At 37.1% G+C, this 24,347-nt stretch overlaps 1 protein-coding gene across 1 annotated transcript in view; it reads left to right on the forward strand.

Annotated features, from left to right (window-relative positions):
- The window catches only part of LOC148417277 (contactin-associated protein-like 4), a 68,779-nt gene extending 47,599 nt beyond the window's left edge, over positions 1-21,180 (forward strand). The window contains exons 12-24 of the mRNA XM_088425308.1: positions 773-892; positions 1,326-1,523; positions 1,631-1,793; positions 2,903-3,027; positions 3,207-3,377; positions 8,454-8,672; positions 9,902-10,141; positions 12,589-12,813; positions 15,429-15,562; positions 15,802-15,889; positions 18,856-19,071; positions 19,498-19,569; positions 20,244-21,180. Of these exons, the coding sequence (XP_088281434.1) occupies positions 773-892; positions 1,326-1,523; positions 1,631-1,793; positions 2,903-3,027; positions 3,207-3,377; positions 8,454-8,672; positions 9,902-10,141; positions 12,589-12,813; positions 15,429-15,562; positions 15,802-15,889; positions 18,856-19,071; positions 19,498-19,569; positions 20,244-20,434 (2,162 nt within the window). The 3' untranslated portion in view covers positions 20,435-21,180. The remainder of the gene's footprint in view (positions 1-772; positions 893-1,325; positions 1,524-1,630; positions 1,794-2,902; positions 3,028-3,206; positions 3,378-8,453; positions 8,673-9,901; positions 10,142-12,588; positions 12,814-15,428; positions 15,563-15,801; positions 15,890-18,855; positions 19,072-19,497; positions 19,570-20,243) is intronic.
- The last annotated feature ends 3,167 nt before the right edge of the window (positions 21,181-24,347 follow it).

Below are 24,347 nucleotides of genomic sequence, written 5' to 3' on the forward strand. Positions count from 1 at the left end.
ACTAAGAGGCTGGGAAACATCAGACCAATTAAGATTCAGCAGGCATGGAGCAACATTAGCATTAGGGAAGATGGCAGGGCAATATGAATATTAGATTTGCATACATATTTTACATCTCAACATATTTTTTGGACATAATGTAAAAGGCCATTATGCAAAACTAATACTTGCCCCGCAGTGTAAGCAGGAAACATATTGCGTCATGAAACACAAACAATCCCACACAAAAACTCTTGAAAAACACACATACTTGAAAATCCTTTTTACTTTATGCACACTCACATTATTTACCATATCAAAATCTGAGTTTATCATTTGTCACAAGTCATTATTTTAACAAGAAACAATTCGGAAGCTCCTCATATTTTTCAAATCAAATTTGTCAAAACAGAGTGTGTCATAGCATAAATACAATGGGGTCTCAACACAAACAACACTGTAAGACATTGTAAGACAACATATATATATATATATATATATATATATATATATATATATATATATATATATATATATATATATATATATATATATATATATATATATATATATATATATATATTTATTTATTTTTTTTTTTTTCAGCATCAGCCGGGGACAGGATTTTTTTTTTTTTTGCCGAAACAAATCACTTTTCTTGGGTTTTATTTACACAAAGCAAAAAGGCATTTTAAAGACATTTGAAAAAAGGTGGCAGATATGAAAAATGTTGACGATTTAAAAAATATTCTTTACATGATTTTTTCAGCAAGTATCTATTCCTCTCCCACAGCAAGGTATGAGCAGTCCTGTGAGGCATACAAACACAAAGGACGAACATCAGGACATTATTATGTGGACGTGGATGGCAGTGGACCAATCAAACCTCAGCTTGTATACTGTAACATGACAGGTAACGCATGCACACACAATGATACATTTATTTGCAAGATTCCCATTGTCTTTTGCTAAATCTTATTGCTGGTTCATGTAAAGGGGATCTACTCATTAGTTTAATATAAATCTACATACAAATGCACTGTATTGCCAGAAGCATTGGCTCACCCCAACAATTGGAATCAAGTGTTGTAAGCACTTCCATGGCATCTTTAAAAATGTTAAATAATTCAAAAATCTAAGCATGCAGACTGATTTTTATGAACATTTGTGGAAAACCCGCTTGATCTCAGGAGCTCACTGAAGTCTAGTGTGGAGCTCCGTGGAGCTGTCTTAAAATGTCTTTTGGCAATATAGTACAGTTTCTTCATCTGTCCCTTCTAGTTTTCTGCTTCTGAGGTTCTACATTAACTCACTTGAAAATGATGCCTGTCGTGTGACCACTTAAGACAGGGCATGGATGGTGATCAAGCACAATAATACGGAACTGACCACATTGCATTCGAGCGCTGAGAGAACGCGACATACAGCCCATTTCCATTACGCTTCAGAAGAGGAGCAGTTACAGGTGATCCTCAACCAGTCAGAGCATTGTGAGCAGGAGCTGTCCTACTATTGTAAGAATTCCCGTCTCCTCAACAAACCAGGTGAAGGTCACTGTTTAATTTGAGCAGGTTTGCCCAAAACTCTGACCACGGATGCAATGAGTGTCTGTGCAAAACGCAAAATGGTAAAAATATTTTCTGTGTTTCAGATAGTACGGCACTAAGCTGGTGGTTTGGAGGTCAAGCTCCTGGACAGATCCAAACACACTGGGGTGGAGCTGTGCCAGGCAGTCAGCAGTGTGCTTGTGCCCTGCACAATAACTGTCTGAATTCAAATGTGCAGTGTAACTGTGATGCCGACACTGATCAATGGTGGTGTATTTTATGACGCTATAAAAGTACATTGCGTGCTTAATTCTTTTGTCTTTACAGTGTTTCATCTACATTTCACAAATGCGCCCAAATTTACAGTGTGCGCTGCTGAAAATTTCTTTGTCGCACGACTTAATTACCTGTTACATTCTTATAAGATTCTTATATTTATTTATGGGCTGTGCATGGTGAAAAAGGACAAGGGAGATGCAACATCACCACATTCCAAAGGTGTGTTGCAAAACTTGAAAATAGATACTCCAAATAATAATGCACGGATGACAATGCAGTAACTGTAGTTGGGCTTTTATTTTGCAGTTCGCATTCGTAGCTGCGGTTGCCAAGTGGCTAGCTTGAGTCCTCGTGACTCTGTTTTATCACCATCACATCACAGAGCCACCAACAGGACACACTGCCATTATTATTATTATTCAGTCGCTGATTAAGGTTGCTAAGAAACCACTAGTCAATTACGCTGCCATTGTAAGATGCGGCACAAGTCTCCAGTGTTATAAATAGCCTCTAACTATGTGGTGCACATGGTGCATTCAAATGAAGTCGGACTTCAAAGTCAAACAGAAAAAGTCCGTCAATGCAGTGAATGTTAATAACTGCAAATATTCAAACAATGTGGGCTTCCTTTGCATTTATAAAAGTTGACAAACATCGTGTCTATGAAGTCTCTTTACAATTAGAATAATTTATTGCAAAGGCAGTTTTCAAATATTTTCACAAAATATATTTTATTTGAAGTTTTTTTATTAAAGTGCTTATTTAAATCAAACCTTTGGCTAGACCTTCAATGAATCAGACTCCAGTGCGGTGCGCCCAAATGAGCAAATCGTTAGCACGAGTGCTGCCAGTGCGAAAGCTAGTGTAGAGCCCTGATATCTTGCATGATATGTAATATGCTAACATTTTGCACAGGGGATTTCAATCGTCAAGTATGTTGAGTTCCTTGGACTTCCTGTGCCCAATGTTGAAAGAAAACCTAACTCCTTTTCTGACTAAATCATTCACACCATCCTTGTGGTTGTTTTGATTCCTGACCTTGCGCTTTTTGAATGTTTGTAACCTTTTTCTTCTCCTCCTCTTTTGACCATCCCCAGGACTAATGATTCAGGTCTCCTCACCCATAAAGAGACTCTCCCAGTCCGATCTCTGGTACTGGGGGATATACGGCCAGGCTCAGAAGCTGCCTATAAGGTGGGACCTCTACGTTGTCATGGCGACAGTAGGTTCCTTTCGTGTATGTTACATGCTTGTAAATTTTCAGCGTTAGAAAGGTTCAATTGTAGAAACACTCAACACATGTTATTAAATATATAACCCTAACTCTCAAATTTCAAGTATTAAACTGCCATTGTAACTTCAGAGGGAACTTTCAACACAGGTGCCATTTTTGTGTTTCAGAAAGTTTTTGGAATGCTGCACTATTTGATAAAGAGACATCCTACCTTCACTTTCCTACCTTTCATGGAGAACTAAATGCAGACGTCTCCTTTTTATTCAAAACAACATTCTCCTCCGGGGTCTTCCTGGAAAATCTGGGCATCAAAGACTTTATCCGTATTGAACTCAGATGTAAGTGATAGTTCAGCCTTTTCTCCTCACTGTAACAGTTCAATGTTTTTCAATTTTGCATAGAAAAGCTTGGTGGTGGTTTCTACTTCTCTATTTCATCACTTTCTTTCTGTTTCCCTCTGTCACTCAAAAACACAGCGGAGCATGTCTCCAATTCGACTGATATTATTGCGGGTGGCAGGCGCTTAAATCTTACAGTAGCATTCAGAATATTGAAGACTTTTCCCCTCGAAACAATTTTCCCCTGTTGTTTATCCTCTGTGAAAGGAAAGTTGTCAAGAGTCAACATTCTGCTGACATCTCAAAATGTGCTTGTATGCATTGTGATTAATGGGAGGGACTTGATTAAGTTGCATGATTTTTTTTACATGGGGGGGATATGCGGGTTTAGTTAATACCGTTGGTTACGTGTGGACAAGGTCTGAATGTTTCATCTTGTTACAGGCCCCAGTTCAAGCGGAAGAATAACAAACAGTACAAACATGTATGGCAATACCACCAGAATGTTTTGATACATAAATTAGTGATGTTCTGGCAACACAGATGTGTCAACACATATGTCAAACTCATAGTACGAAGCCTGGTTTGAGCTTGTTAAGTCAAAATTCATTGCCTTGTACTTGTGCAGATGTAATCTATCTATCTATCTATCTATCTATCTATCTATCTATCTATCTATCTATCTATCTATCTATCTATCTATCTATCTATCTATCTATCTATCTATCTATCTATCTATCTATCTATCTATCTATCTATCTATCTATCTATCTATCTAAGCTAGCTAACTGCTAGCTCACATGCTAATTATGTATGTATATATATATATATATATATATATATATATATATATATATATATATATATATTTGATATATATATATATATATATATATATATATATGTATCAAATTGTAACAAATATATATATTGAATTTAGTGTTGTCAAGAGATTGAGAAATTAATTCATTAGGATCTGTAACTGATCTAATTAATGTCATTTTAATGTCACTTAAGAATTTCTGAGTTTCAGAGTTCTTTTTAATTTAGAAACTGTGTTATTATGGCAGAGCAAATAATTGATACACAACAACAAAAAAGTATATTCAGCAATTTATTTTCTTGAACAGACCTTACCTTCTGCTGTATTTGAGACTAGTGTCCAGTGGTGGTGCATACTTAAGTTTAGTCAACCATCAGGAAAAATGGTTGTGAAATTATTATAAAGTAAGATTAAAATAAAACATTGTTCATCCTGTTCAGCGCATACTTGCTCAAATGTGCGACGTTCTCAAGTTTAGTTTGGCAAAACACTTTGCTATGCTTCAATTCTTTAGCATCTTTGATGCTTTTGTTTGTTGTGGCTGCACTCACAGCTATGTGCTTTGCCTTTATGTGGTAGCCTTAACTTGAGCTACTTCCATAATAAGCAAGCTCCTTCTTACAAAGAATGTATATCTTTCCACCTTTTTCAAAGGTTTCTTTGGGGCGTTTCTTTAAGAATTACATTTTCACATCTTCATTCTGCTTTTGGATTTTGCCCTCCCATCCACAAAAGGAGCCTATCAGGTTTTGCCAAACAAAATTACAGCCAGTCAGAGTGCACTCCTAAACAAGCATAATTAAAATTAAAATAAATAATGCTTTAACTCTGACCATAAATTATTCTGACAGCTCTAATTTAATAATATTGTATTGAAGATGTGTGCACCAACTAAATCAGCACAATTACCCACAGGTATGAGGTTGAATGCTCCTCTGAAAGGAAAAAAAGGCCCCACATATAGACATATAAAGTAGCAACAGAAAGAAAAGATGGATTGTCTGAATTGCTATGAATGCTTTCATAGTGGAGAAACTGGAGAGGAGATCAAATCAACACTTTTTCAATTTCGAGAGAGGACCTCAATGATGATGAGCCCTTCTGTTGCATATGTCTGCATGGTTATACTGCAATGTTTGAATATATACTGTGACAATTCTAATTCAGTAATCACTGTTTAGAGTAGAAAAGAATACAATAAAATAGCTTTCCTGACATCTTACAGCAGATATCTAACGGAATTGTGAGTGCTGCTACGATTGGCACATATTAATCAATGGATGTCCGGGGATTTTTCTCTACCATGGTCTTATTATCACCCTACTTGGGCTTACTTTGAAAGACTCATAACGTCATCAAATATGAGTATATATTTACTTTCAATCTACAGCCCTTTTTCAGTGGCATCAGCCCTATTCATACAAATCATCTGGATGCATCCACCAGGATAATTGGAAGCCATTTTGATGGAAACCAGAAGAGCCTGTTAGACTTAATACACATCATCACTGCCTCCTTTGTAATGTTCCAAGCCTTCTGGCCTGTTGCTTTGCTAGTGCCTCTTTTCTCCTGTTTTGCTGTAGCATTATTATTTGTATTTTCTTATATAGTTTTTTTGGGGGAGGGGTGCTTTTTATGTACAAAAATTGTAAAAATATGGTAATAGCAACAGATGTTGTATTTTTATATATTCATGAAATTAAAATAGGAATATTTTATGTGTCATAATTAGAGTCTTTGAATGGCTTTTGAATATATATGAATATGTCCAGAAATGACAGTAGTATTTCCAATTTTTATTGGCAGTAAATGAGCCTGACATGGGCTAAATTTGACACCTGGGTGTACCTTTCAACCTCCCGTTTGCAAGCATTCATAAGGGCGTGCCATATTGAAAGTTGGCATGTTTTGACAATCTATTCACAATTTTAGCCTCCTAGTGTTTGTTTGTTCTTTGTATGCTTTTCCTTTGATTGACGCATTAAAAATGTCAACAAGCCAGAGTTGAGTCAAATATTCTCTCAGGGTTAAGTAAATATGATCAATAAATAAAATACAAATTCAATAAAAAATGTAGGCAAACGTGGATCTGAACAAAATGCAGTCCAACGGGGCATAAACCAATTGTAGGCAAATTGTAGGCTGATCCAAATTGCGGGTAAATGCTGAGGGGTGTGTCAAAGAAAGCATCTACATATCTTAAAACATTGCCAAACGATTATGAGGGTTTGTAGACTGAAAGAGAAGAAGCGCATGGGCTTGACCTGAAAGTGGAAACTTTGACTGTTGGGACTATGATGGGTTAAGTCGGTTGAGATGATGAAAGTTGGCATTAAAATGTCAAGAAATTCTAATTATTAGCTTGTGATGACAAATAGCTATGAAGTGAAGTTAATTCCACATAATAAAGCATCAGCCACACCGTAAGGTAGATTAAGAAAATACTAAATGTGCAAATCTGGGTGAAATGTGCCTGTTATGTGGCAATTCCTATTTGTTTGTGTTTGGATAAGGAAATCCTGCAGCCATCAATATTAAGAGATAAAGTTCTCAGCTGAATACAATAGAATACATTTTTTGTCATTGTACAGCAGGTGTATATTGAAATTGGAAGTGCTGCTCCAACTAATGCATATTGAATAAATATGAACAATAAAAAGAATAGAAATGAGAAATTATACGTTCACAGGAGTACAATTATTGTTGTTATTTTCAGATAGTTCTTGTTCTGTTATTATATTATTATTCAGAACATTAATACCTCTGGGCAAAAATCTGTATCTGAGTCCAATTTTTTTGAGCTCTGTAGCGCCGACCCGAGGGCAACAGAATGAAAGCATGATAACAGGATGAGTTGTGTTTCTGACAATGTTCCTACTTGGGGTCGACATTCCAGACCAATGGTGACTGTGGTAAAAAGGTAGCAAAACAAATCCAAGAAGGTTGGAACGAGTGGAGGAAAGTGTCAGGGGTGTTATGCGATAGAAGGCTCTCTAGTGGGATGAAGGCAGAGCTTTTTAAGGCAGCGGTGAGGTTGGCCATGAAGTACGGATTAGAGACAGTAGTGCTGGGGAAATGACAGGAAGCAGAGCTGGAAGTGGTGGAAATGAAGAAGTTCAAGTTTTATTTCAGAGTCTCCAGTTTGGATAGGATTAGAGATGAGCTTCTCAGAGAGACTGCCAAGGTTAAATGTTTTGGACTAAGAGAGAACGCTGACTTCATTGGTTAGGACACACTTTGAGGAGGGGTCGTGATTCTTTTGGTAAAAGGGTGGTATTTATTTTCATAAAAAAAAAGAACACCTCAGAGACAACTGATGGATGTTGTGAAGAAAGACATGGGGGCTTTTGCGGTTAAAAAGGAGAATGTGTTCGGATACACTTGGAAGATGTCAAAATTAAAAAATGGGAATCCCAACAATAGTTGTTTTATAACATAGAAAAAGTCAACAGAACAAATGATTATGAATGTATTAAAGAAACATTTCAGTTTGTACATCTAGCTTAAAATATTTTGAATTTCACTTATTGTGAAATAGAGTTACACCTGAGAGACTGGTGTTCATGATCGCTGTATTTACCTCAAAGCCAGGCATGTACAGCTGCACTGAAGAAAATAATTGACATGACTGATGTACCTGATCTCTGCACAAGCACAGATAAGTGCCTGGAGCTACTCGCTGCTATCCAGTTGTGACAACAGATGGACAAGAGTGAAGAAGTCACTTCACACCCATAGGACCATGTGATGGCCTGCTTTTCTATTTGGCACATGACTGTTACTAAAACAGTTTCTTGTGAGGACAAAAAATAATTATCACGATATATTTTATACTTTGATTTGACTTTGACCAGTTAGAGGCAGCTGATGCCATAAGAAATGACTTGTGAGCTTAACTGGATCGTCAAAGTGTTCCGGTTGACATCATATCACCATTTTAGCCCAGTTTTATGTGTTAAGAAGTCAAATCTCCTCTGATTTTAAAGGCCTAAAATGTCAGATAATGTCTTTTATTGGAATTTGCTTTCCTGTTGGTCTTGCAGCACTTCCTGAAAGTTTGAGGTCAACATCTTTTTCAAGCGCAGTGGTAGAACAAACTCAAATATGTTTTGAATTCTTTGTTGCGCTGTTAATTGGAATTCAACAGAAACATGAACCCAAGTCAAACGTCAAGTTACATTCTAATTGAGTTCAAGTGTGTTGGTTTTATCATCATTTTTATTCTGCTCTCTGATCTCTTTTCACAACTGCAGCCCCCTTTGAGGTGATCTTCTCTTTTGATGTGGGAAATGGGCCGCTGGAAGTCCAAGTAGAAACAAGTGTCCCTCTGAATGACAACCGCTGGCACAGCGTCCGAGCCGAGCGAAATGTCAAAGAGGCGACGCTTTATGTCGATGACCTCCCTGCAGCCAAGCAAGAAGCTCCTTCCGATGGCCAAATCCATTTGCAGCTAAATAGCCAGCTATTTATAGGTGAGCAAAACGTGTGTATTTTCGAGATGAAATGATTATCCGACAGCCTGATTATCGGCATAAATATTCAGCATTTTTATTATATTCGGTGTCATGAGCAGAAAAATAATCGTTCACGGGGGAGTGCACGTGGTAGTGGTGGGGTGCCACCCCCAACGACAATTCGTTAAAATGTGTACAAAATTCCCAGTGCGTGGGTGGGTGGTTGGAGGCTGTTCATGTATTCGCATTGATTCAGATATCAAATGAGAATGAAATGAGAAATTCTTTTGGGGACTTATAGCTCTACGAATAGTATTAATTTGCTGTCTGGATGTGGAGCCCTTACCCCGGTGGTGCTCAAGTCTGGTTTTCAAGAGCATAATCTGGGATACCTGATTCAAGTAACCATGTTTGTCATCAGACTTTTGTAAAGCTTGCTTATTAGCTGAACATTTGAGATCAAGTGTACCGGATGAGGGTTACATAGAAAACAGACTGGATAGGGGCTCTCGAGGACCGGACTTGGGCACCCCTGCTTTACCAAACACTGTAGCTCCGCCCTCCTGGTCATCATGGTACCACACAGAAAATAATGCCCAAGGCCTAATTCTTTAGGCTTTTTTAATTTGAAAAAAGATGAATAGTATATTAACCTTGAAAAACTGAAATCGACCACAACCTATCGATAGGTTATAATCAGCTTGTGCCGTGCCAGACCTGTTTGTCTATGAAAATGAACAAAATTGTGCTAATTCAAATTAGTTTGCTCTACTTGAGTGCAATTGTAGTTTGATAGACCGTTGTCAATTGTTATTGCATTGTTTTTTTTTTTCTGTATTGTCCTTTGTTCAAGGGTTGCTCATGTTTCAATCATCTAATCAAGCAACGGTTGCGCGTGCCTTTGTGTCTGCCAGCACACCTTTATACTTTATTGAATGTGAAACAAGGCAAGAACCTTTTATTACTCCACAGTAGACACTGGGATTTATTCTTAGTTGTTGCGATTCCATAATGGTGGGTTGTTACAGATCTTAAATTGTGAGGCTGTAGAATCTTTATTGTTGAGGAAAAAGGCTCACTTTGTGAAAAGAGTAAACTGTCTGCGATGCTGCCAGATGGCACATCTATCAGCGGGATTCTTGGCATTGTAACACAAGAAAAGCCTGTACTTCTGATAAAGCCTGCATCAGCAGAGAAATAATTACAGTGACTTGATTGCCTTTTTTTTGCTTTTATTCCCCTTTTAGGAGGTACGGCTTCCAGACAAAAGGGCTTCCTGGGTTGTATCCGCTCTCTGCAGTTGAACGGGATCACTCTTGATCTGGAGGAAAGGGCAAGGATCACGCCTGGGGTCCAACCTGGATGCCCAGGCCACTGCAACAGCTATGAGTATCTATGTCAACACCAGGGTCTTTGTGTGGAAAAACACAACGGTTTCTCCTGTGACTGTAGTCAGTCAGCCTACACTGGAGCCTTTTGCCACAAAGGTATGGATGATTGCTCAAAACCTACCTTCTGATGACACGTATTATGTGTTCAATGATCAGTAGATTGTAGCTGATCAACAGCAATTGTCCATCCATTATCTTGGCCACCTATCCTCACGAGGGTCGCAAACGTGACAAAGTCTATCCCGACTGTCTTCTGGCAATAGTCAGGGTACACCCTGAACTAGTTCTCAGCTAATTTCACTGACAACAATGATTTTTTTTTTTTATTCATGACCAATAATAGAGTCATAAATGATGCGTGACGTTACTTCTATGTACAACACAGTAGAATGCCTTTTTGTCATTGGACAGTATGGATTTTTTTTTCTTTAAAGTGCATGTGTCTTCTCTAACTCAAAAATTTAAAATCAGAATTTTTTTTCAAGTTTAAAAAGAGTTAAAATAACCCTTAAATTGAGTTGAAACCCCTTCAGTGCTATGAATCCTCAGCACAGAACTTCAGCTGTGCTTGGGTGCAGCATTTAACTTATTAATCAAGTATTAAAATAGCAATTGTTTGATAATCAAGTAACTGGTTTGTGTCCTTTACTTAAAATTTTCATAAACCATAGAATTTCTCAAATATTCACAGTTTTGTGTTATCCTACATGACATGATTAATTCTCTGTTAAATAAATGCAAATACTGGAGAATACCTTTTTTTTTTTTTTTTTACTTTGGAAAACCATGACCAACGTTTTTGCCCATTTTCTGATCAATGTAACGGGCCGCACCAGGAACATAATTAGTTCATGATTTGCATGTTTTTAAATTTGAAATGCTGTCTTGTTTTTTTTTTTATGATGAATGGATAGAAATGTTAAAAATTTAGTAATCCAACTCATCAATTCATTGAACAAATAATTAAGCGACCAATCAATAGATGAATTGATTGTTATTTTTTCAAACGATATTTATTCCTATAAACTACAACAAGAAAAGATCGTTTTTGGTGTCTAAACTAATCAAGTCATGGCTGTCTCAAGAAATGATCGTTTTTGGTGTCTAAACTAATGAAGTCATGGCTGTCTGTAAATATATCATCTTTGTGTTCAGCTAAACACGAATAATTATTTTTGACTTAACTGGGATAAGATCACTTTCAGTGCTCGTGCTTGCCATCACTAGTGTCTTTTCCTGGCAGGCATAATGAATGTTCACAAAATGATCCATCCATCCGTTTTCTTGCGCCACTTATCCTCACCAGTGTCCTGCTGGTGCCTATCCCAGCTGACTATGGACAGTAGGCGGGGGACCCCGTAAATTGTTTACCAGCCAAATGCGCGTCGGGTCTGAAAAACGTTTGTGATAGTTGTCACTCAGCGAGCAATAAGTCGATAGGGAAATTATAGGTACCATCCTAGTTACAGCCCTTGCATTTACTTATTAATATTTTATATGCATAGTCTTTATGCACACATTTACACAAATATAGTTTCCTCTCATTATTCTAACCGTTGTGCAGTATTTTGACCATTTTAGGGTCGTTTTCTTGCACATCATTTAGCTTCCTGGTGTCTTCTTTCATTGCCTTTGATGTGAAATTTCATGTAAATATCAAAGGATTGGACAAATACTGCACAAGGTTTAAATGCAGTGATGCATGCAGACGTTACTAGAGTAACCTTTGTTTATGTTATATTGCTCATTGAAAATGATGATTAATGAATAAAATAATAAAATAAATGATGATTTATCATTTTTTAATTTTGATTTCATACAAGAGTAACAAATGGAGACAAGTTAAATTACCATAAGACACAAGTATGTAAAATTACTAACGCACTCGTGCAAAAACACAAGGAAACGTGATCTGTCTGAAGATCCTTCAGTCAGCAGATGTCAGACTGACCCTGAAGTGCATTCCCATCCACTTTGACATTGTCTGATTGTTCGAGAGGCTTTGTAAACAACAAAATGAAAACTCTGTCCAGAAGGTCAAGCATTTAACTTACTTTTAAGGGCTCTTCTCACTCACTGTGCTTTTTAACAGAAGATTCAATGCTTCGCTGGCCCCAAAAAAGTGTAGGAAAAACGGTTGAAAAAATAAACTGAAAAGATGAAAGTCAACAAAATGTCAAGATGCAGTGCTGTAAAAGCTCACTGAGCTATATTGCAATAGGTTTAACCATTGTGTCATAATGTTCCAATTAAGAAAATTAGGAAACTTACATATGTAGTTACTATTATCAAAAAAAAAGTGGTAATAGACTTACTGTAACTACATTTTGAGTTCCTTTCTATTGAGATGCTTACATCTCTCAAGGCAAGAATAATCCTACAGTGAAACAGATGAGGTGTCACACTCTCAGTAAATTCCTTGTGACAAATGAATGCAATTCCTTTCACGGATAACATATCCCTTAAACATAGTCCGAGCCACAAATGCCTGACAACATAATGCATGGGAGACCAAACTTACCCGAAATTCTAATCTGTTTTAGTGATTTCTGCCAACTTGGAGTCAACAACATCCATAAGATATACTCTTAAGGAGCCCTTTGAGCTGAGCCAAAACCAGAGTGCCTCGCCTTCATCTATCATCCCTAAAATGACATTGAGAGGAGAAAATATCTCCCTGAACTTCAGGACTAAACAGACTCCTGCGCCACTGCTCTTTGTCAACTCATTCTATGGGGAGTACATTGCCCTGCTCATCAACAGGCACGGTAAGGGCACTCATAACTTGAGAGAGTAAAATACATTTACACTTTTTGTGGATGATTAGAGACTGAGCTTGACTGAATTACCATGATTTATTGATGCCCCCCTAAAAATGATTATAATAATTGCCTATAAAAACATGCCATTTTCTTTTTGGCTCAAGATGAACCCTCCAACCTCCCACTTTGGACACAGTATCATGCATAGTTGACACAAATCCTACCAGGTACATTCAGTTGTGTGGATGTGTATTTTTTTTCTTCCTTCTTCACTTTGTCAACATACCCTTAAGGTAAAATCCTACAATTACAGTCTTTCTTGCTCCATAGTGACAAAGCCATCTTCTCGCCCGTCAGACGTTGCACATCGAAATGTGGAGGGTGATGATGTGCAAACTGAGGAAAATTGTAATGCTAACATGGTGTTTTATGTACTAATCAGACGGTACTTAGCGATGCCATGATGCTTGCCAACTTCCAACGTTTAATTCGTGTATCTAGGCCCTAGAAACACAGAGACAGGTCAACAATTGTGATGAAGGTGATGATAATGATGAATTACCATAGGCGGGGCAGTTCAGAGTACAACAATGAACATCTGAGATTACAAAAAAACACAACGGTTTGCATTGATGGTGTTGATGTTTCTGGTGAGAAAAACGTGGCTTCTTTGGTCAAGCTTGTGTAAATTTCCAAGCGCTTTGTTATTTAGTGACTCGAAACCACTGGATCCACTCAATTGAACATGAATTTTAGATAGGATGAGCACAGTTTTACTGAAATGTGGTTCGAGTGAGTACCACCATAGACAACAACTTTTTATCAATGTACTTACTCATGCCCACTTGCCAGTCACAATTATAATGTGACATGTAACACAGATTCTGTTGGATCTGTGACTGGGTTAAAGAAATTTTGAACATGATTAAAAACAGTTTTGCCACCAGTAAAAACTGCAAAAAGTCTTTGCAACCACCTAATAACCATTATGAAAACCCAAAGTCTGCAAACATTTAAACGCCTTCACTGCTCAGTGAGATACCGGCTGAAAAAAAATGCTGCAAAAGGAAAAAATATTTCACATACTGTCGACTGCATCACTCCTGAATACTGGATAAACAAAAGCATTGAGAGAGACCACTTAATAATTTCTCAATCTGAGATGGATGTCCTTCCCTGTTCTTGCATGTGCCCCAGTGCACAAAGCACAGTCCATTAAGGTACGACTCAAAGTTTTGTGTGGAAAGATGCATCCCTCACAGAAACTTGACCTTAATCCCTTGGTATGAAATTCGACAGGGCCAACATGAGTGTCCTACTTACAACCCTGACGAGAAAGACATGTATAGTATTTCCAGGGGATTTAAAATAAAGGTCAACCTTTTTTCTGTTATTCGTTTACTGTGAATTAGTGTCTCATAGCCATTTGATCATATCTTTAATTTTTCTGCCTTTTGAAGTCTGTCCATCATGTATTTGCTGCATGCAAAAACCAAGAATGCTTGACCCCTCTTGCCATATAGATTATTGGGCCACAATTTTGAACTGTTATCACCATTTTAAGTTGCTCCAGTTGTCACCGCAAGGGTCGTTAGGAAGTAGAATCAGGAGCTTTAGAAGGTGCTGCACAAATGCTTTAAAAGCCGAGAGCGAGATTTGCTCTGTGATCCACATTGAGGAAAATATTGATTACCTCACAGTGTGCCACTAGATAGATCAAGAATGGGCAAATGGCGGCCATCACTCTGTGAAAATGTCTATAGCTGAGCATTCTCATATCATTGCGCACCAAACCCAAGACTCTAGGTGCATCAAAGGTTAAGAAAGAGCTTCACACCAGGAATAGGAAGTAGGTTCTCCGAATGTAACAACAAACCTATAAACCTTATTTAATTAGGGACACATATCAGCCTTAAAGATTTTAACCTACGTCGCCATGTTAACACCAAGAGATATGGATTGGATTCAGGACCACATACCCAAATGGCTGAAATGAATGACATTATTGGACTTTGTGGTTCCAAAAAAAGTAGCCCAGTTTCAAAACATTATGTAAATACTGTGCAGGCCATTGAATGGTCCGAGACGCATTTGAATGTGCGACAGTGCAAAGAAGAGAAGAAAAGCCATCAATAATGATGAAGAGAGGAAAAAGAATGAGAAAAGTTTTGCTTCCACAGCCTTCCTTTGTTGGACTTGAAGTGAATGACTATCATCTTCTCTAGATGCAATAATCCAAAACAGCCACAAACAAAGCACCAGGTACAATAATCCATCCGCACTCTCTAACGTTTTAATTAGTGTGCTGTGCACGTTCACTATGATCGCTGTTAGCTTGACATCACTGGTGAGGAGCGGCTCCCAGGCAGTGGCGGTGGAGACACAATGTTCTTCGGTGTACAGCGAAATAGAGTAGGGAAAATGTCTTAAAGGGCGCTAGCCGAGAGCTCCAATGAAAGGATCAATTCTGACTGAATTATTTGTTGGGCTGTTATCAAAACTCTTCTTTTGGAATTTTCTCATGGTTATTGACACTGGATGGTATTATTGCTGTCTGTATCACTTCAAACACTAAATCATTTTAATTGATGTGGGTTTGCTGATTGAATTGTTGTTGTTAGGTGAACTCGAGTTAAGATACAAGTTGCACAAGAGCAGGGATGCGGAAGTGTTTGGAAGCAATGTTGTGAACCTGGCAGATGGACGCCTGCATGCGGTGGCCATTAAAAGGCGAGGAGAGTCCATCTCAATGCAGGTACATGCAGCTGCTTCTCATAAATTTACTGAACAAATAGCTCATAGTTACACTACAGGTAGTCTTCCGCTTTTCTGTTTTGTTTTATTTTCTGCTATGTGTGCTATAAAAATTTTACCATTGTTTCAAAACGACTTTTACTGTAAGGTTTTACTGGTTTTTCTCCATCTGCTGCTATCTCTTAAAGTTTCCTGATACAACATTTTGATGTTAAATAATGAGTCAGTTTTTTTCCACAGATTGACGAGAATGACAGCGAGAGCTTTATCTTGACATCCGATGTCGAATTCAACAGCGTCAACTCGATTATTTTGGGAACAGTACATGGTAAGCAATGCACTTTTGAGCACCACTACATTCAACCACTACGAAACTTGGACCAGGGGTCACTAACTTGGTAGTCCCCAAAGATCACATGAGTTGCCCACAGGCCTGATCTGCAAATAGCTTACAACTGATAGAAAAGTGTGATGTTCTCAAAATGTTACAAAAAATATACATGTATTACATGTACATTACATATTACACTTGATTACATATTTACTACAGCTGTTCCTTAATAATTGTGAAAAATCATGAACATGATAGTTGTCTTCACATAAACTGGTAGCCCTTCACATTACTCAGTACCAAAGAAGTAGCTCTCACTTTTAAAAAGGTTGGTGAGCCCTGATTTAGACCGTTTGCCAAATGCGTTGTTTACTTCCATTGTTTTGCTGCTTGCTGTTGTAGTCTATCAGCAAGATTAAAGTCTACAGTATACAGTCTTCCCTGCAGGTCTTGAGCTTTTAACATATTCATGGTCTTAAGGTAAGGCGCACGGTCTTCCAAAAAACTGACTCAAGAAATCAAAGAACTCTCTGAGGGTGGACCACCCCCTTACATTAATTACACATTAAAATGCCATTAAAAGCACTTTAGCCATGTGGGCGAGTTAACTAATGTACCTGGGTATGGCATTACATTTTTCTTTTTTCTTTTTTTCCACACTAATGCAAAAGTTCAGGTATAATGAGTGCACTCTACAAGTGTGTCTGTGGCCTTTTCTCTGTTTGTCTAGTGTGGAACTTCAGTGTCTTCATACATTATACATGTCGGCCTTCCAGTGCATTCAGTACACCATTGCAACAATACAGTAATGTTAGAAATGGTCCTTCAGATTGTATGGTGAAGAGGAATGTTTCAAAAGAGCGAATGTAATTTAATCTTTGAACATTTTCTGATGTGAGATGTTCAACTGGATCAGGGAGTCATATTGGACAGTTCGGAGTCAATTTACATACTTTACATTTTACCCCAGACACCTGGTGCATTTTGTGAGTGATTTGTTTGTTTTATTCTATTTGGTCATTTTTACGCATTTCATGTTAAAGGTTATGATTCTTGATTTAATTTAACAAGGGAGAGAACATTTTAAAATAAAATCCATTAAATGCTGAGTATATTGTTTATGCTATTCTTATGGTTACTGTTTAACGTTGCTTTGTGTAGTATCGTAACACCTTGATAGAAAAAAATGTGTTTAGAGTTAAAAACTGTATTTCTCCATACAGGTCAAACTTGCTTAAAGGGTGACCCCGCCATTTTTTTTTACTGCAATTTGGCTGAATTTGACAAAAACGAGAGTATACACTAAGTCTACCCCTGACTTTAAGCGGTTAAGTTGATCATGGCTGTCTAATTAAAACTGATTAAAATGATGATGTTATTTTTAGAGGCATTTCTACACTATATATCAAGTAACGAGGCAAGACTCGAAGGCAAGGAACACCTGCACATACGCGCAAATGCTGAAACAAATGTTGCAACAATAAAATGATTTGAAGTTTTGAAGTTGCTGGCCTATGCGAGCACTTGTCCAAGGACTGAAGGAAACAAATTAAGCCGTATTTTCGTTTTCATAATGCATCAAAGTCCCCCCAAAAAATAATCTAGGTAGCCTCGTTGGCGACAACAAAGAGGCAATTAGGCCTTGCTTGACGAAAATGCATTTTTGTGTTGTTCTGTGCACTCTAAAACAAATAGATACTATATCAAATTAGAGGAATATATAATCATTTTAACTGTTGTAAATGACATGTTGTTACTTCTTTCATATTCAAATTTAAGGTTTTCAAACGCAGATATGTGGAAAAAAAATTGTCTGCTTTGAGTTATGCAGTTGTAAGTCGACGCCCCCATAATATCGGGGTTGAAAATGAGGGGAAAAAAAATTGACGTGTACTCAGAGAAATATGGCATTTGAAGTATCCGTAAACAATGTGCAGACATATGAATGAGCACAAAGACATATATTTGAATAAGGCAAAACAATGTGTTTGCTCATATAGAAACACTTTTGGTGTCTTGACAAGACAGTTGTTGTGGATGGCACTTGAAACTGTGAAGTGAAATGTGACACTTGGTCAATGCATCTTGATCGTCGCCTTGTTAAACTCTACAGTGGTATTCAAAAATATGATCCTAAATGTTCTTATGGTAACATAATGGTCTAGTACTGCATACACAATATTTTGTGTACAAATTGATGCATATGCACCTTAATATAAGAGGTTTAGTGAGAGTATGCCAAGAAGTGTATTGCTGCCAGACAACATGTAGACCAGACGATATTTTTAAAATAAAAGAATATGTAAACCCTCGGCAAAATTGCTTACCATCACATAGAGATGTTGTTTATATACTGTAGAACAGTCACATTCTAATGTGAAACTACAGATCTAATACACCTACCCATATATATTTTTTGTTCTATTAAACACAATGTTAAATATTATTCAGATAACGAAGCACTGTATCCAAACATTAACATATATTTATTGGATTATGTAATAATAATGTATAGTAAGTTAAGGAAACATAGGGTGTGAAAAGACATTATACATGTCTGCCTTCCAGTGGCCTTCAATATGCCATTGCAATAATAACCTTGGAAATGTTGTTCACATTGTATAATACAGAAGAATGTTTGAAAAGAGTGAATTACTTTCAACATAATCTTTGACCTTTTCCTATGCAACATATATTTTTTTTGTGATAATAAAATATGTTAACTCTTTCAGTGCCAAGCGTTATCTGAAAAGGCAACGTCTGGAGTGCCAGCCAGTTTCAGCATTTTCACTCATTTTTCAAGGCCAAAAGAATAGTGTGCTATGTCTATGCAAACATGGGTGATATGTGAAGATTCCATTTTTTATCTAGAAAAACATGATACATTTTAAAGAACATTAAATCACCACATGGTGGAGTCTGATATCCCCTTGTTTGGTTTTCTCTGTGTGTTTGTTTTCCAGAGACCGATTTAGTTGACATGGAGCTGGCCAGTTTGGCCGGTCTTGGCTTCACTGGTTGTCTGTCAGCAGTTGGCTTTAACTCCATAAATCCTTTGAAATCAGCTCTTCTCCAACCTGACAGCCATGTAACCGTCACAGGCCCACTAACTCAGTCAAATTGTGGTTCTCTGCACTCTGCTAGTCCCCAGTCACCAGAAACAACACATTCTTTGCCAGGTAGGAAGAATATGTATCTTGGTGCAAGCCACATTTCATTTCGTGTTTGTGGGCGTATGTGCTAAGATTCAATATCTTCAATATTAAGAGGTTTTCATTGATTTGATATGACTGTTTTGATGACTGATTTATCCTGGGCTTTACACGTCTGATATTAAGGCATGGCAACATTTATAACATTATAAATTTTTTTGGAAGGCGCTTATCCATACTTGTGTCCCATATGTGCTGTAGCCTATCCTAGGTTGTTTTTGGGTGAGGGGAACGATACACCCTGAATGGGTTGCCAGCCGTTTTAATGGCACACATAGACGAACAATCATCCATGTGGAATTGCATTTTTGTACAATAATGCTTCCAACAAGCAGCAGATTAATTTGTTTGTATTTTTTTGGGGCTTCCTCTTCCTTTTCACGTTGTTTCTAGACCCACCTGCTTCACCAGATCCAAGTCAACCCTTAGTCAATACTATCAGGAGTGACTCAGCTCTAATTGGAGGTACCTAATCAGATGTTTATATTTATAAATCTAATTTTAGGAAGCTAGATTGCTTATCATACAGAAAATAAAACATATAGTTAGGTTCAGTATTTGGACAAAGACGGTTTGATCACTAAATACTAAATACCCATTGAAATAGCTCAGTTATGACCACCAAATGTAATTGAATTCAAAATTTCAAATTTACCATTTACCATTTTGGAATGACAGCTATTTTCAGTTGAATAAGAGGCCTACTACTTTCTAAATGTCTACATCATAACAATATTTTTTTGGACAGTACAGGTATCCAAATTGGTATGTTTCCAGTAAGTGTTTTGTCAGCAAAATCTGGATTTTGTACTGAGCTGAATAATGGGACCGATTTCAAGTTTAAACACAACTATTCCGGATAGTAACCTGCCTCGAGTAATTGCATACATGTGACAGTATAGGCATATGAAACGTGTATAATCATTTGAACGTGTTAAAAAAGACTACTTGTGTAAAAAACAAAAAACATAAAGTGTTGCAATTTCGTAAAAAAAATCATAAAATACCCTCTAATGGTGTGGTGATAGTTTTATGTAATGTACCATTAGGTGCATCTTTACACATGTACTTTCATGAACATGCTTACTGTAGATAACATACTACTTTTGTAATTGTTTACCGCTTGCCACAATTTGTAGGTATTATTGCAGTGGCGATTTTTATCACGATGTCTGCCTTGGCCATCATCGCCAGAATCACCTGGAGCAGACTGGAGATGTATCAAAACTCGGATGTTAAAGCGTCTGAAGTTGTCAATGATGCCCACTTAAGCAACGAACCCAATTATCAGAGTCCTCGCAGTGACAACCAAAGGGAGTTTTTCATATAAATGAAGTGCAACTGACAGGTGAGGGTGGTCCTTATCCGGATGTCCTTTTTAGGACACTGGATCTGGGAGCGACGAGTATATTATCGATACCTTGTTCACGATTTGTACATATTGTTTGCTTTGCACAAGCTGGTAAGATTTCACCAGGTTTTAAGATGTCATTATTCTCGTTTTTAAACATTGTATAAATGAAGTAATTGTGCGCAATATGTAAATAAACTTGTCATAATATCTTGTTAACACTTTAAGAGGACACCTACTAATTTGCATACAGTATGAGATTATTCCCAAACAATTTTTGTTACTTTATGGGAGGATTAAGCTGAATATATGAAGGACATCTGGTCTGGACATGCGCTACTCCTTCAGTAGAGATTTCAGTCCGAGACTGTCGGGAGCCTTGCACACTCCGTTCCTGAAGGTTAGAGCCAAGATTCAAACCAACAACCCTGGACTGCGTGGCAGAAATGCTAACCAAATACAACACGACGTCTATCTGTATTTGGGACCCTCGGTTGGCTGACGATCCTTTTAAAAAAAAAAATACTGTATCATACATAATTGTCCGTTTGATATTTTGTGGATATACATGCATCTATATTTACATTTGTTCCAACATTCTCTGTGGTGGGTTTCTTTTAAACAGCACAAAAGGGTCGGTGATACTTATGATTCAAATACTCTTTAAGGGGACTCTTGGATTCATTGTATAATATAAATGTGCATATGATGAAAATTGCAAATGAATAAAGAATGTCAGTGATTTATTTATTTTATTTTGACGTCAATTTGTGCATGTAGAATGAATCTAAGCAAGAGAACTACTTCTTGGGTACTGGTTAATGCTGATACACCCTTTGAAAATAACCATTTTGGTCAATGTACCTTTCATATTTTTATATTGTTATTAATAAGTAATGATATTCATTGAGAAAGCAGTCATGGTTTTATGGTTTACGTAGGTGTGTGAGAGCATGTCCACAGATAAAGTTTTGCATCCCGTGGACACAAATACCAATTTTGAGATTCCTCCAAAAATACCCTTTTTTAAGGTCTCTATTTTCATCACCCAGAAACCAAAAGGTCAAAATTGTGATAAAAAAAAATAAGGTATCGGTAAACAGTGCTAACATGTTTTTATTTTTGGTAGCTAACACACATATTTAAGTGTGAAAAGTTTAAAATACCATGCTACCTTTAATATATCAAATTGTTGTTAGTGTATCAAGATACACATCTTATTGGCAACAGAGCAGAGATGTACAACCCTAATGTATGTTTTCCTAAACCTATATATTTTTCTGACCTCTTTTCGACATCTTTGTTATTTTATTTCTTTATTTTAGATTAGTGTTCAGCAGTCATACCAAACTAATGAAACTCCTCATCTCAGAGCCTTTCCTGTTTCCTTTTTCTGTTACTTCTTCCTATTTCTTATCCGGATAATACGAGGAGAGGATTAGGAGTAGCAAACTTTCATGCAGCTTTCAGTATGAGGGCCAATATGGAAGCATGAGAGTCATCTTCTTATAGCCCTCAAGTGGTTCTACAGCAAAACAAGCTAGACAGGCTAAAAGTTAGGATCACTCTGAGAGTACTTAATGGAGACGAGCCCTATTGTTTACCAGGGTCATTGCACTTTTAGTATAAATAAATCTTGTCTGTGAGTGTCCAGCGTTCCATCCACCGACAAGGGCGCAGACACACAGTAGATCACCAAGCCTCGCTACGCCCCTGATTACATCTTCAGCATATTTATGCTGAACAAGATCATAGATAAAAGTCTCATGTTTTATTGATATTCGACATTGACTCAGTTAGAATTCACTCCTCAGACAGCTCACCTAGGCTCACCTCAAAATCAATGTCAAGACTATAATCAGGTTGGAACAATCAACAAATTGAATTCTTGTAGACAGCGCATGTGATAAGCATTTTGGATGGATTTTTGTTAGGAGCTAAATGAATTTGATTTTTGTTTTGGATTATATTTGAGGTACTGTATATGTAATTTAGCGTTATTTCAAAAACATGACTGTGATATTTAATTTTTGGATTTCTATGAAATCAACAAAATTACACCACCTGACCTTTACAATAACCAAAAAGTTAATTCTTTATGTTTCATTGATGCCTCCACCATTCTCACTCAAGTGCCATTGAAGGAGGAGAGGGACATGCACAAAACATGTAATTCCATGCCCATGTCCACAGTTTGAAATCATGTGATACTATTTCATTACTTTATTAATTAATTCAATAATTTGTCTGTTTGTTTATCTTTTTTATATTGTATATTTTTTAGGGTTTGCGAGTGAGTTCGTACATGCACCAACACGCATACACAAGATGTGTAGTTATACGCCCATGTCCACTGTTTGAAATGCTGTTAATATTTTATTACCTAATTACAAGTGTTAATGTTATACAAGTGTTAATATTATATTTCTATTATATTAATTAATTAATTGTTTATCTTTTTTGCATCTTTTTTGTGAGTTTGTGTTGGAAAAGCCCAGTTGCTCTATTCCAGGCATTTTATTTGGTGAAAATCACTGAGCAAATTGAGACAAGCAGACAAGTCTTGCCATTGCTACTAGACTTACACTACAGTATACAACAAACGAGGGGCCGATGAATTTCTATTTGGATTGTGTCATTGCAGACGACGGGTTGCAAGATTTCAATTTTTTTTGTTGCTCTTAATGTGATGGAAATCAATATAGGGAATGCTTAGGAGTAATGCAAATTGACAGCTAATTGACATTTCATGAAACAAATAATCACAGACAATATGCATCTCTACACAAGAATATAGATGTATGCTCGGGCTTGCAATCTTTGGAGAAATTGTGTTTCTGCAGCAAAAGAATCATTTAAGTTGATCTACTTTAAACTGGGACAGCTTGGTAAAGTATGCACAATATGCCCAAACGAGAAACATGTCCACATTTTGTACCATGTTCTGCAATTGGGAATTTACGGTGTTTGCAAAACAAACTAACAAAAGTTGCAATCACAATTGATGTGCAGTGGAATAATTCCCCATTCTCTTTTGAATTTGAAGTGTCATAACTAGCTATAATTTTTGCTGGTGCCTGGTATGGTTTTCATCCTTCCCTGATTCTCCCTGACATACCAAAAAGGCTAATACACAAACAGAAGAAAATTTCAATGAATTATAATGACAGACTCATTTCACTCAGTGCACTCATCTGCTGATAAAAGCAGCTCTGCATCTTCAATCTGAAAACGGTTGTGGAGTGGTAAGTCCACCACACATCAACTATCACAACTATAATTATGCATCAATATGTGAAAATGGGCCAGCAACTCTTTGTGGTGTTGTTGAAGACTTCTTTAGGCTCCAAAATACAATCTAAAGCAAAAAGTCATCACCACTCCACATCCAGACTGCTGTCAATTTCAAAGATGAGTGAATTACACCGTTTCACATACGGTATCATATATACAATGATACATGTACTTGGTTGATTAATAGTTGATAGATGAGCAGGCACGCCGCTGACTGAGCCACAACACTTGTTTAAAGCAATTAAAATGCAAAATTTCCATAACAGTTCACAGTAAGTTCTTACAGAAATATTCTACAGTGAAACGGTGCATCGTTTATTTATTTATATTTTAATGTCCATATGCAACCTGTTTTTTTTTCAGGATGCTCCTGCCCACACTCAATCCCCCTGGTTAAATCCAAGTACCAGTAGAACTAACGGCTTGACATTAGCTTTAGTAATCAGAACAGTCGGATTTTAATGGTGTACAGGGAGCCTATAGTTCTTCAAAATGGTCCTCTTGTGTCTATAAAGAGGATTCCAATGCATCTGGCTAATTTATGCATAGTGCAGCTACTTGAAATAATAGTCATATACCAAATTTGGGCATCAATGAC

The sequence above is a fragment of the Hippichthys cyanospilos genome, chromosome 10 (assembly GCF_059441005.1).
Source record: "Hippichthys cyanospilos isolate Australia breed blue-spotted pipefish chromosome 10, RoL_Hcya_1.0, whole genome shotgun sequence".
NCBI classification, from domain to species: domain Eukaryota; kingdom Metazoa; phylum Chordata; class Actinopteri; order Syngnathiformes; family Syngnathidae; genus Hippichthys; species Hippichthys cyanospilos.